Source organism: Strix uralensis, chromosome Z, assembly GCF_047716275.1.
Source record: "Strix uralensis isolate ZFMK-TIS-50842 chromosome Z, bStrUra1, whole genome shotgun sequence".
Classification (NCBI taxonomy): Eukaryota; Metazoa; Chordata; class Aves; order Strigiformes; family Strigidae; genus Strix; species Strix uralensis.
This window is the reverse complement of record NC_134012.1, coordinates 12,359,973-12,373,931: the sequence shown is the minus strand read 5'-3', so window position 1 is coordinate 12,373,931 and position 13,959 is coordinate 12,359,973. Positions and strand designations below refer to the sequence as shown.

The 13,959-nt window shown below is 35.7% G+C and overlaps 1 protein-coding gene across 6 annotated transcripts in view; it reads right to left on the bottom strand.

Annotated features, from left to right (window-relative positions):
- CWC27 (CWC27 spliceosome associated cyclophilin) overlaps window positions 1–13,959 on the bottom strand; it is a 120,962-nt gene that overhangs the window by 102,902 nt on the left and 4,101 nt on the right. For 5 of the 6 annotated variants that reach the window (XR_012627129.1, XR_012627128.1, XM_074856401.1 and 2 more), the window contains exons 4-11: window positions 13,233–13,376; window positions 12,403–12,501; window positions 12,126–12,229; window positions 11,006–11,075; window positions 7,247–7,326; window positions 5,906–6,121; window positions 4,122–4,155; window positions 936–1,111 (exon numbers count right to left, since the gene is read on the bottom strand). Coding sequence is in view for 4 of the 6 variants with exons in the window: in XM_074856401.1 (XP_074712502.1) it covers window positions 936–1,111; window positions 4,122–4,155; window positions 5,906–6,121; window positions 7,247–7,326; window positions 11,006–11,075; window positions 12,126–12,229; window positions 12,403–12,501; window positions 13,233–13,376 (923 nt within the window). In the remaining 2 variants the exon portion in view is untranslated. The remainder of the gene's footprint in view (window positions 1–935; window positions 1,112–4,121; window positions 4,156–5,905; window positions 6,122–7,246; window positions 7,327–11,005; window positions 11,076–12,125; window positions 12,230–12,402; window positions 12,502–13,232; window positions 13,377–13,959) is intronic. The other variant, XM_074856400.1, reaches the window with a different exon arrangement.

The following is a 13,959-nucleotide window of genomic DNA, read 5'->3' as shown; positions in this document are numbered from 1 at the left end:
GAACTTTGTAAGTGCAAAGACTTAATTGTTCAGTAACTTCTGGAGCCCACATTTACTGAAATATTGGACAATCATTCCTAGCAAGTTTCCCATCAGGTCCACCACACATCACCTGCATACATGATGAATGTTTTTATGCAATATAAATATTATTAAGCAGAAATTCCCAAACAAGTTCTAGAAGAAAGACTGCCAAAACACAAGGTTCCAAGAAAACAAATTATCTCACTGAAAATTGAGTGCTAATCAGTACAGATGTTCACAAAAGCTGGTAGAGTTTTATCACATGTCTGTAAAGGGCTGAATACTGCTACAGAAACATAATAATTTTTCTAGTGTTAGTTTAATAATAATTGGAATACAGTGTTACGCTACTAAACACAGTCATATTCCAACTCTCTAAGAACAGCCTTAGGTATTTAAAAACTGATGTATCAGTTGCAGTGTTGAAAAACTGGTACACGGCAAGAACAACTACTGTGTTAAACCAGACTTTAATGGATGACTAGGAAGCCTTTACTTTCTGTAAGTCTCAGTGGTGGATGACCACCATGTATTATCACAGATAAAGAAGCTACAAAACTCAATCTTCCAGCTGTGTAGAAAGACAACATAAAGCATGATAAATACATGTAAACACTCTTCATTTATAACTTAGAGGGAAGAAGAAAACTTCCATACAAGGTATCAATTAGTGCTCAGTGTAACAAAATGTGACTTAATGGTTTGGCTCAAACTGCCAAATGAAACTAAGAAATGAGAAAGCAATACGCAACTTCATCTTCCATAGCTGGATGTGGGCAGTGGGAAATAATTTTAATGTAATATTAACCTATCAATGTAGTAACTGCAAAACTGAAATTGAGCAGAAAATCTAACTGTAAACAAGCTGAAGAAAAAAAAAAAAGCAAAAATCAAACAACCATGAAACTTACCTGCGACTAGTTGTTTTCTTTTCTGTCTTAGCTTCTTCATCTTGAAGTTGCTGTTTAGCATTTTCACTTGTATCAATTTTCAACTTCTTGGCAATGCGTTCTTTTATTTGAAATCTCTCATTGCTAGCAGCTTCACCTTCTACACTATCAGCATCTTCATCACATTCTTCTTCCTCCTTTATTGATTTAAAATGATAAAACTTCTCCTTTAGCCTTTTTATTTTTTTTACTACAGAATGTAGAACATGGAAAGTTTTTCTTACAAAGATAATCCCTTACAGAAAAAAAAAAGAAAATTATTTCATTTCAAAGCAAACTTTTCAAACAACTTTCTCCTGATTTCCTTCAGAGAGAACAAAAAATTCAAAACATGATAATTAAATATTTTTTCATACACAAATTTAATCTTTTTTGTATGGCTTAAAAAATGAAACCAGGCTATTCTAGACTGCGAATCCTTACAGGTCTTCAGAAGACCTCACAGCAATGTGGTATCAGTCTGGCCATTATTCATGAATCCAAAATTTGATCAAAGAAATATATTAAGCATTTCCATTAAAAGAAAAACAAAACTTACTAAGAACTTAAGAACTTCCTGCTACAGGGCTAGACTACAGTCACGATGGGATGGAAGAGGTTTGCCCATCAGTCTCTGTGAGGGAATTTAAAAAATACTACATTGATCAAAAGAGGCTGTGAAACCTGTGGAACCAATCATCCTGACTTGGTGAAGATTTGGCTAGGGCTTAGGTAAGACCATTTCACTGAAACACAAAGAGTTGGACAGGAGAATTTCTAGAATAAAAACAAGACAATCCTAGACAAATTGCAACTGCTAAGTAGTAAACCAATTAAAATTTACAGAAATCTGAGTAACGGGAAGGGGTGGTCCACAGATGGTATTTTAAAATGGAAGAAACAAAATGGTTCAACTTGTCCAACTCAGCTGAATTCCCTACTTCCCCAACCTTCCATTCCCCTCAATCTGCAAAGGATTTCACCAGTTTTCTTCTGGAAAGAAAAAATAGAATACAACCTTCCTCCTCAATCCCTTCCCTCCTGCAACTCTACTCTTTTTTCCTGTCCAGTCTCCTCCTCCAGTCCCTCTTCTGTCTCATTAACTCCATCTGATCTTATATCTTTTAGACTCTCATTTTTTGGAAGTCTCATTACCAACTAATAGATTTAACACATTTCCACCCAGGGTGGGCTACATGACACCTCAGGAGGGAAGCAGCTGTTCAGCTGAATGATGATGTTACCCTAGTGACACAGAAATGCAAAACTGCCTGGAAGCTGTACTCGTTTTTGCTGTTGTTGTTTGTTGGGTAGTTGCCCTATTCTTCTCTTAGCTCTGGAAATAAAAGTGTAATAAGATATTTTGTGTCAGAATGACTAATGGCTACTGTATGTATTATGATTTAGTCATTTGTGAAGATTACTGAATTAGGGGGAGGATATCAAGCCACAGGACTACAAGAAACTTACTGTTTAGTAACTAACTGACAAATAGGGAGAGGAAAACAAGTTATGCAAAAACGGGAAATGGAGGAATGTCACTGGTGGAAAAAAATCAGTCCTGTGAACACATTTCATATGTTTTCCTTAATCAGGCACAAAAAGAGATTCAACAAGTAGTGATGAGGTACTGTTAATACAAAGGATCCAAGTCTCAAAGCATGAAATGTATGACCTCAAGGACTGCAGTAAGAGAAACAGGATGGTATTTAATACCATGAACAGCAAGGTCAGGTGCTTAGGGAATAATAAAAAGAGTTTCTCTTACACGCTAGGGACTTGTTACATGAGCGAGGTGGGGAGATCTGGAAGAATTATTTGCTCATAGGATGGCTATAAAACTACCAACGTGTTGCAGCCGTGTAAATGTGAAAGTGATCCTGTGATGTGTTAAATGAAATAAATCCAAAGGAGATGATAAAATACTAGTAAATCTAAAACTAGATAAAATCACGTTACAAGGCTCAGGTAGCTGCCTGAAATGCTAGATTCTAGCTAAAATCTTTCAATGAAATGAAATGTAAGAAGAGCACCTGCAGGAAAAAAAATGCCTTCCTATTTCCTATCTCATGACATTATTATAACAGCATTCAGATTAATTAGGCTGAAAAATAAAAATTTAAATAAATATATCTAACATCCCTGTCCTATATTCCCCAAATCCAGTTCACTTAACAAACGGCTATTTGAACATCTGAAGAATTATTAATTAAATACCATTCTCAGAACCCTCCTAACACTTAAATGTTCCTGCACAGCAGGAACAAAGAAGATTAAGAGAACCTGAACTCATACTATGCTTTGTGAAAAAAACAACAGGAAACAGGGTGGAAGCAGACTGTTCTCCTTTTTTTATGCACAAGAATGGGATAGACTGTGTCTTTCCTCCACTTCCACAGTGCATCAACTAACACTGCAGTACTTATGCATGGTGGATTCATATGCAAAACAGTACTTTTCAGGATTCAGTCTGGGGAATGGCAGATTACATTCCTCATCAAATATTACATCATTGTCTCAACAGCAACTCAAAGGGGCACCCCCATGACCTACGCCTGGAGGCAAAGATACTTCAGCTAGCAATCTCACCATGAATGACAATTTCCTTGTAATTAAAATAGCCTCCATGTTTGGTTGAATGTCACTGTTTGGTTATTCAGATTTCCTGTCTTGCAGAGGTGACAGTCTTCATCTATACAACTTAAGTGATAAATATTCACTGAACTTTTGTTTCTTTGAAAAAAATCTTTCCTACAGGACTCTCACTCACACACAGATTTCCCCCGAGACATTAGAGTTATATCATTATTCATGTCAAACTTAATTTTAACTTTTTTGTTTTTTTTAGAAGCAATTTCAGGGCTTTTATTAATGGTTTGTCACTCTATGGTAGATAACCTCCCACATATGTAATCTATTGACTGAAATATCTGGTAAGCAGTTTTTATAAAATGCAGTAGTAGCTCTGCCCTACTGTGAATGTTCACAATGGTCAAACCTTAGAACTCTGAAAGGGTTCTAAGATCTCTGCTGGAAATCTAACTTGAGCTAGTTTTCAAAATCCTCTAAAATAGCATTTGTTCCCCTAAAAAAATGTTAATTCACACACAGTAAAAAACAAAGACTTATTTGTAAAAAAAAAAAAAAAAAAAAAAAAAAGTTACTTACCTCACTTAAATCCCTTTCTTCACTTGCTGCTTCACTAAAAGAAAGAAAAATAATCATAACTACTTTGAAGTACCAGATGAGATTTAAAATACTGTTTAAAAAGTTCTTATTTGTTTGGTTAGCTACCTGACATTTTAGTCAACCTAGTTATTTAGATCATCCTCACATTCATCTTGAAAGTATTAATAGAATTTTCTATCATTTGACTGTCATAATCCTTTCTATTTAGAAATGTTTAAAATCACAGGATAAAACCACTTTCATACAATGGAAAAATTCTAGCCATACCTTGAGCTATCCAGGCAAAATACTGATGTATACAGCGAAAAGAAAAAAACCCAACAAAACTCACTTAAGATTGATGGTTTTGATCTCACATATCAAACAATTTCTAGCATTTCATTGCAAATATTCTATATTTCAGAAACCCTTCTTTATACAGGCATGTTCCACATGCACTATACTGATAACTAAGCTTAACATCAAAATTTTCATGTTACACAGCTACAGCTTATTGTATTAGAAAAAGGAATCTATTTGAATATATTAAAGCTAACATATTCACAGTTAATTATCACAAACTAATAATAAAGACCCTTGAAGATTCTTCCCACAATTTAAAAAAGAAGTTATGTTAAAGAAACAAAGCAAGGAATATTAAAAAGTCCCCAAAGTCAAGGCTTTGATGTGCGTTCTAAGCCATCAATAAGTAATCAAGGTCATCAAAGAAACTGTAAATTTACTGCAACCAACGACATTGATTTCCTTTCAAAAATTAATCGAGAAATCTCTCTGCGGAAGTATTTCTTCATAGAAGATTATAATTTTTAAAAAAACAAAATAAAACACCAAAACCACATTTATAAGTATTAAAGAAAATATTTAGAATGCATCCAGGTCTGTAATTCTGATGTCAGCCCTGAACAAGTAGAAGCAACAGTAAGAGATAAAATAACCTCCTTGGTATTTGTAACATGGCTATAAAGGGAACTGCCTTACCAGCCTCTCAGAGTGTTTAGAAAGGGCTACATGTGATATATTTGGACTCACACAGAATCTCTAACCAAAGGTTTTTAAGGAAACTAAGTAGTCCTGGGGTGATGGGAACATGAATAAATAGATGGTTAAAAGACAGGAAACAGAAGTTAGAAGCAAACAATCACTTCTTTCAATGGAGGAAGATCATTAGTAGGTTGGGGCTTGAGCTGTTCAGTGAGCTCAGTAACAAAGCAGGCAAACAGCCAAGTCACTGCGTTTTTTGAAAATACTAAGTTACTCGGGATAGTAAAGCCAAGAGCAGTTAGAAGAATTGCAGAGGACCTGAATGATGAGATGACAGATGAAATCTGAAGAAGATAAAAGTAAAGCTATGCACATGAGGAAAAGGAGTTCCACATACAGAACAAGGAGCTCTCAGCTGAACATTATTAATCATGATGTGTTCCTCAGGGGCCTGTGTTGTTTTGTATCTTCATCAGTGACACAGACAGTGGGATTGAGTGCACCCTCAGCCAGTTTGCAGATGACACTAAGCTGAGTGGTGCGGCTGACACACCTCAGGGAAAGGGTACCATCCAGAGGGACCTGGACAAGCTTGAGAAGTAGGCCCATGTGAACCTCACAAGGTTCAACAAGGCCAAGTGCAAGATCCTACACTTGGGTGAGGGTGAACCCCGGTATCAATACAGGTTGGGGGATGAAGGGATTGAGAGCAGATCTGTGAAGAAGGACTTGGGGGTACTGGTGGATGAAAAGTTGGACATGAGCCAGCAATGTGCACTCACAGCCAGAAGTGTGGCCAACAGATCAAGGGAGGTGATTCTGCCCCTCTGATCCACTCTGGTGAGATCCCACCTGGAGTACTGCATCCACCTCTGGAGTCCTCAGCACAGAAAAGACATGGACCTGTTGGAGCAGGTCCAGAGGAGGCCACGAAAATGATCAGAGGGATGGAACACCCCTCCCGTGAAGAAAGGCTGAGAGAGTTGGGGTTGTTCAGCCTGGAGAAGAGAAGGAAGACCTTATAGCAGCCTTTCAATACTTAAAGGGGGCTTATAAGAAAAATGGTGACAAACTTTTCAGTAGGGCCTACAGCAATAGGACAAGGGTTAATGGCTTTAAACTAAAAGAAGGTAGATTCAGACTAGATATAAGGAAGAAATTTTTTACAGTGATGGTGATGAAACACTGGAACAGGTTTTCCAGAGAGGTGGTAGATGCCTCATCCCCGGAAACATTCAAGGTTGGGTTGGACTTGTCTCTGAGCAACCTGATCTAGTTGATGTCCCTCCTCAATGCAAGGGGGTTGGACTAGATCACCTTTGAAGGTTCCCTCCAACCCAAACTATTATATGGTTTGATGATAAGCAAATTCTTGGAGTTGACATAAAAGCAAGTCAGAAGTTAAGAAGTATTAGAAAGAGATAGAGAAGAAAACGGAGACTCTCTTTATACAAGCATACGGATTTATGATTCACCTCATTTTTAATGCATTGTTTAGATTTGGAAAAAAATTACATTTTAGAACATAACCAGGGTTGGAAAGAGCAACAAGAATAATCACAGGTACAGCACAACTTCTGTTGTGAAGAAAAGTTGAGTAGGCTTTAAAAGTTCAGGCTAGAAAAGGGATGACCTAAGAAGGGATTGTGGTAAAGATAGGTATAAAGGGACTGAGTGCTCACTGTCACTTCCAGCATAAGAGTTAGAATTTATCAAATGACTTCAGTAGCAGCTAGGTTCACAACAAAAAGTGAAGGTACTTCTTCCTGCAGCAGACAGGAGGGTGTAATTGTAAACAGTATTACAAGAGACTGAATAAGTACTTTAAAGAGAGCTCTATTAAGGATTACCAAATAGATGAACCACATCAAATTCTGACAGTCATCTGAGCTGAAAGTACATGGTGGCTGGGAAACTACTCAGGTAAACATTATGCTTGCTCTGTGTTTATTCTTTGTTGGGGATCCACTGATGGCCAAGCATAGTGGGTTAGAGGTCTGATCCAGCATTGCTATTCTTAGTTTCTTAAAGAGTAACAGACAAACAGTGAGTATACATGATGCTAATCAGGTCTAAACTCCTGAAAGTAAATCTATTCTGGAAACTGGAAATCATGTATTAACCTTTTGACAGCAGGAACTGAGCTTAGATGTGGATCATCCTTCAGTAGATCGTGACTACTTTTACTTTTTCCCTTCATGCTCTGTTAAAAAAAAAAAAAAGAAGAAAAAAGTTATTAGAAATTTTGATGTTTGGGAGAATAGATGGTGAAAAAGGATAATGGTAAGAAAAAGATAACCGGTTTCTTGCTAGGTTTAGCCTAACCAGTAAGCATAAACACTTTTAATAGCAGAAGAACAAAGACGACATTCCATAAAGAGGAGCAAACTGATCCCATGAGTTTAAAAAGTTTTTGCAATAGCAATGCACTTCATTTTAAAGGAAAAAGGGGGAAAAAAAAAAGAGATTGAACAATCGTCACAATCATTACACATCATAAAGGTACATGGTCTAGCACATACATACTTGAGTGAATGAAGAGGTTAAGAACTTGACTTTCCAATAGTGGCATAAGACAACTCAAAGAACTAACATGTACAAAGTAGTACTTATCAATTGGTAAAATATTAATTAGATCCCTAGGGATAAACAAAACAAATTAACAACCTGCAATACATCATGCAGGAATCATCTACTGAAGCAAGCAGTCAAATAAATCTAACACCACATAAGATCTCCATGCAGAAAGACTGCAGTAAGAAAGCATTCCCCATGCTAATCCAAAAAGTACATTTAAATTTCAGACTGAAATCAAAGACTGAAAATCTCTTGCTACAGAAACAGTCTGTATTGTGACCTGAATGTCTGCATTTCAGCTGCATCTTACCACCTTTTCAGGAAGACAGTAGTTGTGTGGATAATAAAATCTTACTCATTTAAACACAACTTCATTTTTTGTTATGTAGGAAAAAAAAAAAGACTAACACATTCAGCAACATGAAAAATTACTTCCTTAACAAGTAATTTGTGTGTGTGTGTGTGTTCAGGAGTTAGATGAAACGTAAGACAAGTGGTTATCACCTTTGTAAACTGCTCCAAACAAGTACAGACAATTAAATGAGCAGTTTGGACACTGAAGGTCCAATTTAAACACTAATCAACAACCACTGTCAGGTCCCTGAGTACACTGATAGCTTTAGTGGCCTTGTGGAGTTTTACCTGGAGCTCCTCTGCCCATAAGCACCATTTCAGCTCAGGCCTGAAATTCCAGTCGCTGCCTGAGCTATGTCAGAGATGTACCTGTGTCTAACCCCATCTTCTGGTTGGGTCTGTTGGACCTACATTGTAGACTTGTCTCTAGCCCTGTCTCCTGTCCCATCTCTTGCTGCTCCTGACTGGACTCTTTGGATGGGGACCTTGGTCTTGTTACTACTTGCCATGCCCTGCTGATGGACCCTTGCTACCAGTAACCAACTCTGCCTGCTGTATCCAGACCCTGTAGGATTGTGCCCCTATTGGTGAGCACACTGTCTGTGCTGGAATCACTCTTGCCTCCCTGTTTGCCCTCCCTCATGCAGCCATTCTGCTCTTGCCACTCCTTGACACAAACTTCCCTAATCCTGTGATCTCTGCCTTCTATAACCTCCTGGGGTACACAAATTTTCTTTCTAAGAATCATGCTTTCTATAATATAACTATTTAGAGACTCTCCTGATATAGTAGACACAATTTGACCTGTAACGTTTGAAAGACACCAGTGGCCCTAATCCCTTGTTTAATCTCTTTCTGAAAGCATTTATACTTCTCACTTTAATCATGTTCTGTGGCATAAATTTTCACAACCTAAATTCGAAGAGGGAAAAATACTTTGTATATTTATTTGCTCATTTATCTTTGTGTCTCAACTTTCACATTGTAAAAAATAGGGAATAATCATTCTCAGACTTCCCTCCCTCTCTCCCTCTTTTTAAAGTTACCATGATTCATATCTCCAGTTATCCTTCTTGCCCTTTGTACAGTCTCTGGAACAAGAGTCAGGTGACAGATTGCAGTAAAGGCAAAATATATTCCCTCACTTACTCTAAGTGTAGTGCAGGCTGAACAAATGCAGAGTAGAAAACTGTTCATAATGGGGAAGATGGAGAAAAGACTTAGGGACACATTCTTAAATTCAGTACTTAGTTAATATGATGTGACTAAGACAAGAATTCTTATTTGTCACATGTAAACATAAAACCATTAAATACTGTAAAAATTTCATCCCAACACATGGTGTTTTCATTTACTCTTTAGATAATTTTAGCCTCAGCCTCACTGCACTAAAAATTAATAGAAAATGTTTCCTTTTCCCAGATCTGTTAGAGGATTCCTCAGTTACTTGCAGACTTTCCTCTCAACTGCTGTCCTTAAAAGTATACCTTTCTTACATTGAAACATACAAGACTTACTGTAACTAGCAACCAAAAGAAGTTCACAGAAGGATTCTGAATTTGTAGATGTCCAAGATTATTATTAACTTTGGCCTTCAATTTTTCTTATCAAAAACAGAGAATGAAAGTTGGTGCTGAAGTTCACATACTTCAACTTAATCAAGATTAAGATAGTGTCCAGAGCTACAAGAGAGACTGATCTAGACCTATCAGAAACAAGCAATGAGGTTTGGAAAAAAGGTTTCATTCTGTTGTAAAGAATGAATAGAAATTCTTCATAAACAGTTGATTTGGTTATTTTCCCAGATACAGCTAGTCCAGAATTTAGACAGAACAAATATGAGGATGAGAGTTTAAGACTGAATTAAAGACAACATGACAACACTGAAACTGGGCTTGTCAGGAAAGAGGTGTTCTATTTAGATCATTTTAAACTGAAAAGCAAGTATTTGGCATGAAAGGGAAGAACATCAAAGCAACCAAGTTAAATGCAGTATTAAAACCCAGATATATACCAAGAGTAGAACTGCAGATGTGCATGTTAAGGTAAGCAAGTATAGTAAGACTGACTGGTAAGTTGAAACAAGAAAGAAAAATAGTTAAAGCTACTGTTGTGATAAACCTCTGCTATCATCCTGACTGATACCATCTCACTGTAATATTGCCCAACATTATTCACTGTTGACTTTTGTATTTTAACTAAATCCTAAGGACTAAGGACCATTTTTTCACTTACATGGTAGAGGACTCAGCACCATGTAGTCTGATCACTAACTGAAGCATGTAGGTAGCTGAACAGTACAAATAAATAAGAAAGTCTAGGGCTCTAAGGAAATAATTTGGTCAGCAGTAGAAATGAGAATGCTATTTAAATAAGGTTAGTTTAAAAATTTCTTTAACAAGTTGTCAAAGTCAGGTAAGGAAATGTTAGATCAAAGACAATTCACAATAGTGCAATATTTAATTATGATAATGCACTATTTTCCCCACAATAATCCCCCTTCATTTTGTACACAGAATGCATATCTGCAAGAAAATGGAGCTAAGAATACACTGGCAATGAACAAGTTGATCTATTTCAAACCCCAGGTATTTTACCATCAAATCACACTCTTATAATTAAGGAGGTAAAGAAGAATAAAGTACCTCTCACATCCATGAATTTTAAACAGCAGACACAGATTTATACTATGAAGTATGAAACTTTATGTTGATGGAAATGTAAAAATATCTTGCAGTAACTGAAGGTACATTCAAAGTTATGAGTTAAAAAACTCTCATTTTTTCACATGTTAAAATAGTAGAATCATAAAAACTGAAGTAATTTCTAATATTGTTGTTCAAAACTGAAACATAAGAACAAGATTAAGAACTTTAAAGCTTTTCATAAATTCACATAAAAGGTAACTTTAAGCTAAACAGAAAAACGGGGATGATAAATCGGTACAGCACCTGACTAACTCTACTGACTTCCTCCTCTTCTTCTTCAGCTTCTTCCCCAAAGGAAAGCAGGTTAAAATTTCTTTAAGAGAGAAAACACATTTTCTAGTAAAACTTTAAATACTCTTATTAACACTCCATAAACTTTAAACATATTACTTTCATACTGTGTGCAAGGACAAAAAAAATCTTTTTGTCCTGCTAATGTACCAAATTCAAACAACTACAATATGTTGTTTTGCAATAAGCCATGAATATTTAGAGAAGCATGTTCCATTCCATTCCATTCCTGAGACAAAACAATCAGGATAGCTAAACATCACTTAGAAAATAGTAAGATGGAATTTAAGAAATTCTGCCTTGACTAACTTTCACAGACTGTTAAATGCTGACAGCTCTGAAAACAGAGCAGTGACATTTTTTCAAATGTTTTTTTCCAATAGAGCAACATTCAAGTACCAAACAAAATTTTCAAGATATGATGGCTCAGAAAGGCATCAAATGCACACACATTCACAGAATGTAATTAAAAGACAAAATGCTCTTTTTTTTCAAAATTAATTGTTTACACTATGTTGGAATCAGTCAGTCACATGTTGTATTTCTGTCCAACAGAACTGACAGCATACACACATTTTAGATTTCCTCCTACTTATGACTATCAAATTTCATTCACAGAAACTGAAATTTCCCATGTCAAAATGCCTGACTCTTGCTGAGCATTTTAGTGGGAGAGAAGTGGCAGCTGATAAAATAAGTTCAAAAAGCTCAAACTGAGCTATGACCCAGTTACTAGTTCGTATTAACTTCAGTGTCATCTTGGTCACAAAAGAATGATTGCATGTTCTTGCCCATGGGAAATGGTTAAACGACCTTTTACCTCTCTTTTGCCACAAACTATCAATATGCACACAGCCACAGATCAAACGATGCACAGTAACCACTTCAGTCAGAGCAACCAGATTTGTATGATCTCTTCAGAAAACAGACAAGTAGGTTTTGCCAAGATTAGAGAACATTCTTCTGTGCATTTTCATAAAGCCTTGTGTTTCAAAACCAGAAAAAGAAAACTGCCAAGCTGCACATTAAAGGTAAAAGAAAATTAACAACCACTTATGTTGCATATATTTACTTTGTGCCTTTTACTTTGGACTTTTTCATTTCTTCTTCTGGTTTGTCCTTCTTCAGCTTTCTATTCGGTCTTGGAACAATGTCATCAAAAGGATTAAACAAAACCTGTTAAAAAAGTAATATTTTAGAAACACCTTTAGTAAGTATTTTAATCAATGATTCAATATTTTAAAACAATACATAAATACACACGCCAAGTTTTCATACTAGAACACAGTTTTCTGAATAGTATGAACAAAAGAATTTTAAAATTTCAAGTTTCAAATCAGAACTCTCACCTCACTGTTATTTATTTTGTGTGGACTGAGAGGTCTCTCCTCCTTGTCAACTTCTACTTCAGCCAGACGCAACATGTTATATATTGTATCCCCTGTAACCTGTCAAATTTATAAAAAAGGTTTGAAAGTCCTCACCTATAATTTTTGTTAATTATTCTGCAAAATGCAAGGCAATTATTATGTAAAGAATTTTGAAAATACAAATGATATAGGAAATATTGTAAGCATGTAAGACTTCCAAAAGACAGCAAGTACAACGTACAAAGGTTTGGGGTTTTTTTAATTTAACAGCACAAGTTGAATGAATACAGGTAGCTAAACCTACATTTTGAGAGTGTATGCAGGGGAAGATGTCAAATTCTTACTGTGAGCTGTGAAACAGGAAAATAAAAGACAGTGTGAAATAAAAAATAGTTGGTTTATTTTCTTTCAAGTAAATCATGAGAGTGATAAATTCATCTTGTTTTTCATTTTCCTGGTTCTTCTTGGGTAACTAGAATTTACAAACAGTATTTTCTAAAATGTCACCAGTATTAGATGAACTGATTCGTAAGACACAGCCATAACATTAGTAAGATTATTCAAAGGAAACACAAAACGAAAATATAATTCAGAGGAATAACAACAGCAAAGTAGATTATTATGGGAACAACCCATAGAAACATTTCTGGCAGAAATGTGAAATAAGAGAATGGAGACAGCTTAGAAAGCAGTGAAATAAATTTCGAATGTACATAGCAGCAAACAACACTAGAACAGTCTCTGAATACAGAGAAACTTAGAATAGCTTCTGTCAAACTCAAACTGGGACGCTAGTCCATGTAGCAGACCTTTCCAAAGATAGTGTGCTTGTTATTAAGTTCATCTGCACGACCCAACGTAAAGAAAAACTGACTCCCATTATCATGGGGCCCAGCATTTGCCATAGCAACAAGTCCTCTTCGATTAAATCGCAATCGTGAGTGGAACTCATCCTGGCAAAGACAGAAAAGAACATGATTTAAGTATGTAACTATTTTTCCACTTCTTTAGCTATGGCTTATTTACATCAATATGCACACTCAGAAAATATGTTGTTAATTTTATTTTAAATTAACAGTATTAAAACCAAAACAATGCAACAATTGTATTTAAAAGCTTCTGTTTTCAGCAGCAAATATTATTTTTAGTCAATGTTTTTTCTTCTTAATACCTATAATAATGCAAACAAGTGAACAACCTTCTTTCAGAAGAAACCATAAATACATAACCAACAAACACCTAAATAATTAGAAACTAGTATGTCAATAATAGAAGGACACATGATTTAATAAAAACTCTAAGTTCTGTCTTGTTAACTTTCTCTTTTTCCAATCATTGCCTAATAATCAAATGTTATTCATTATTTTTGTTGGAATTTATTATCCCCCCTATATTAAGAAAATTCAAAGCATTTCTAAAAGTAACTGCATTTCATGTATTTCTTGTAAAGCTATCGTTCTTGTTAACCACTGTATTTAGGGGAAAAAAATTTAATTCATTTAAAGTAACTGGAAGCTCAATTACAGGTTTTAATCG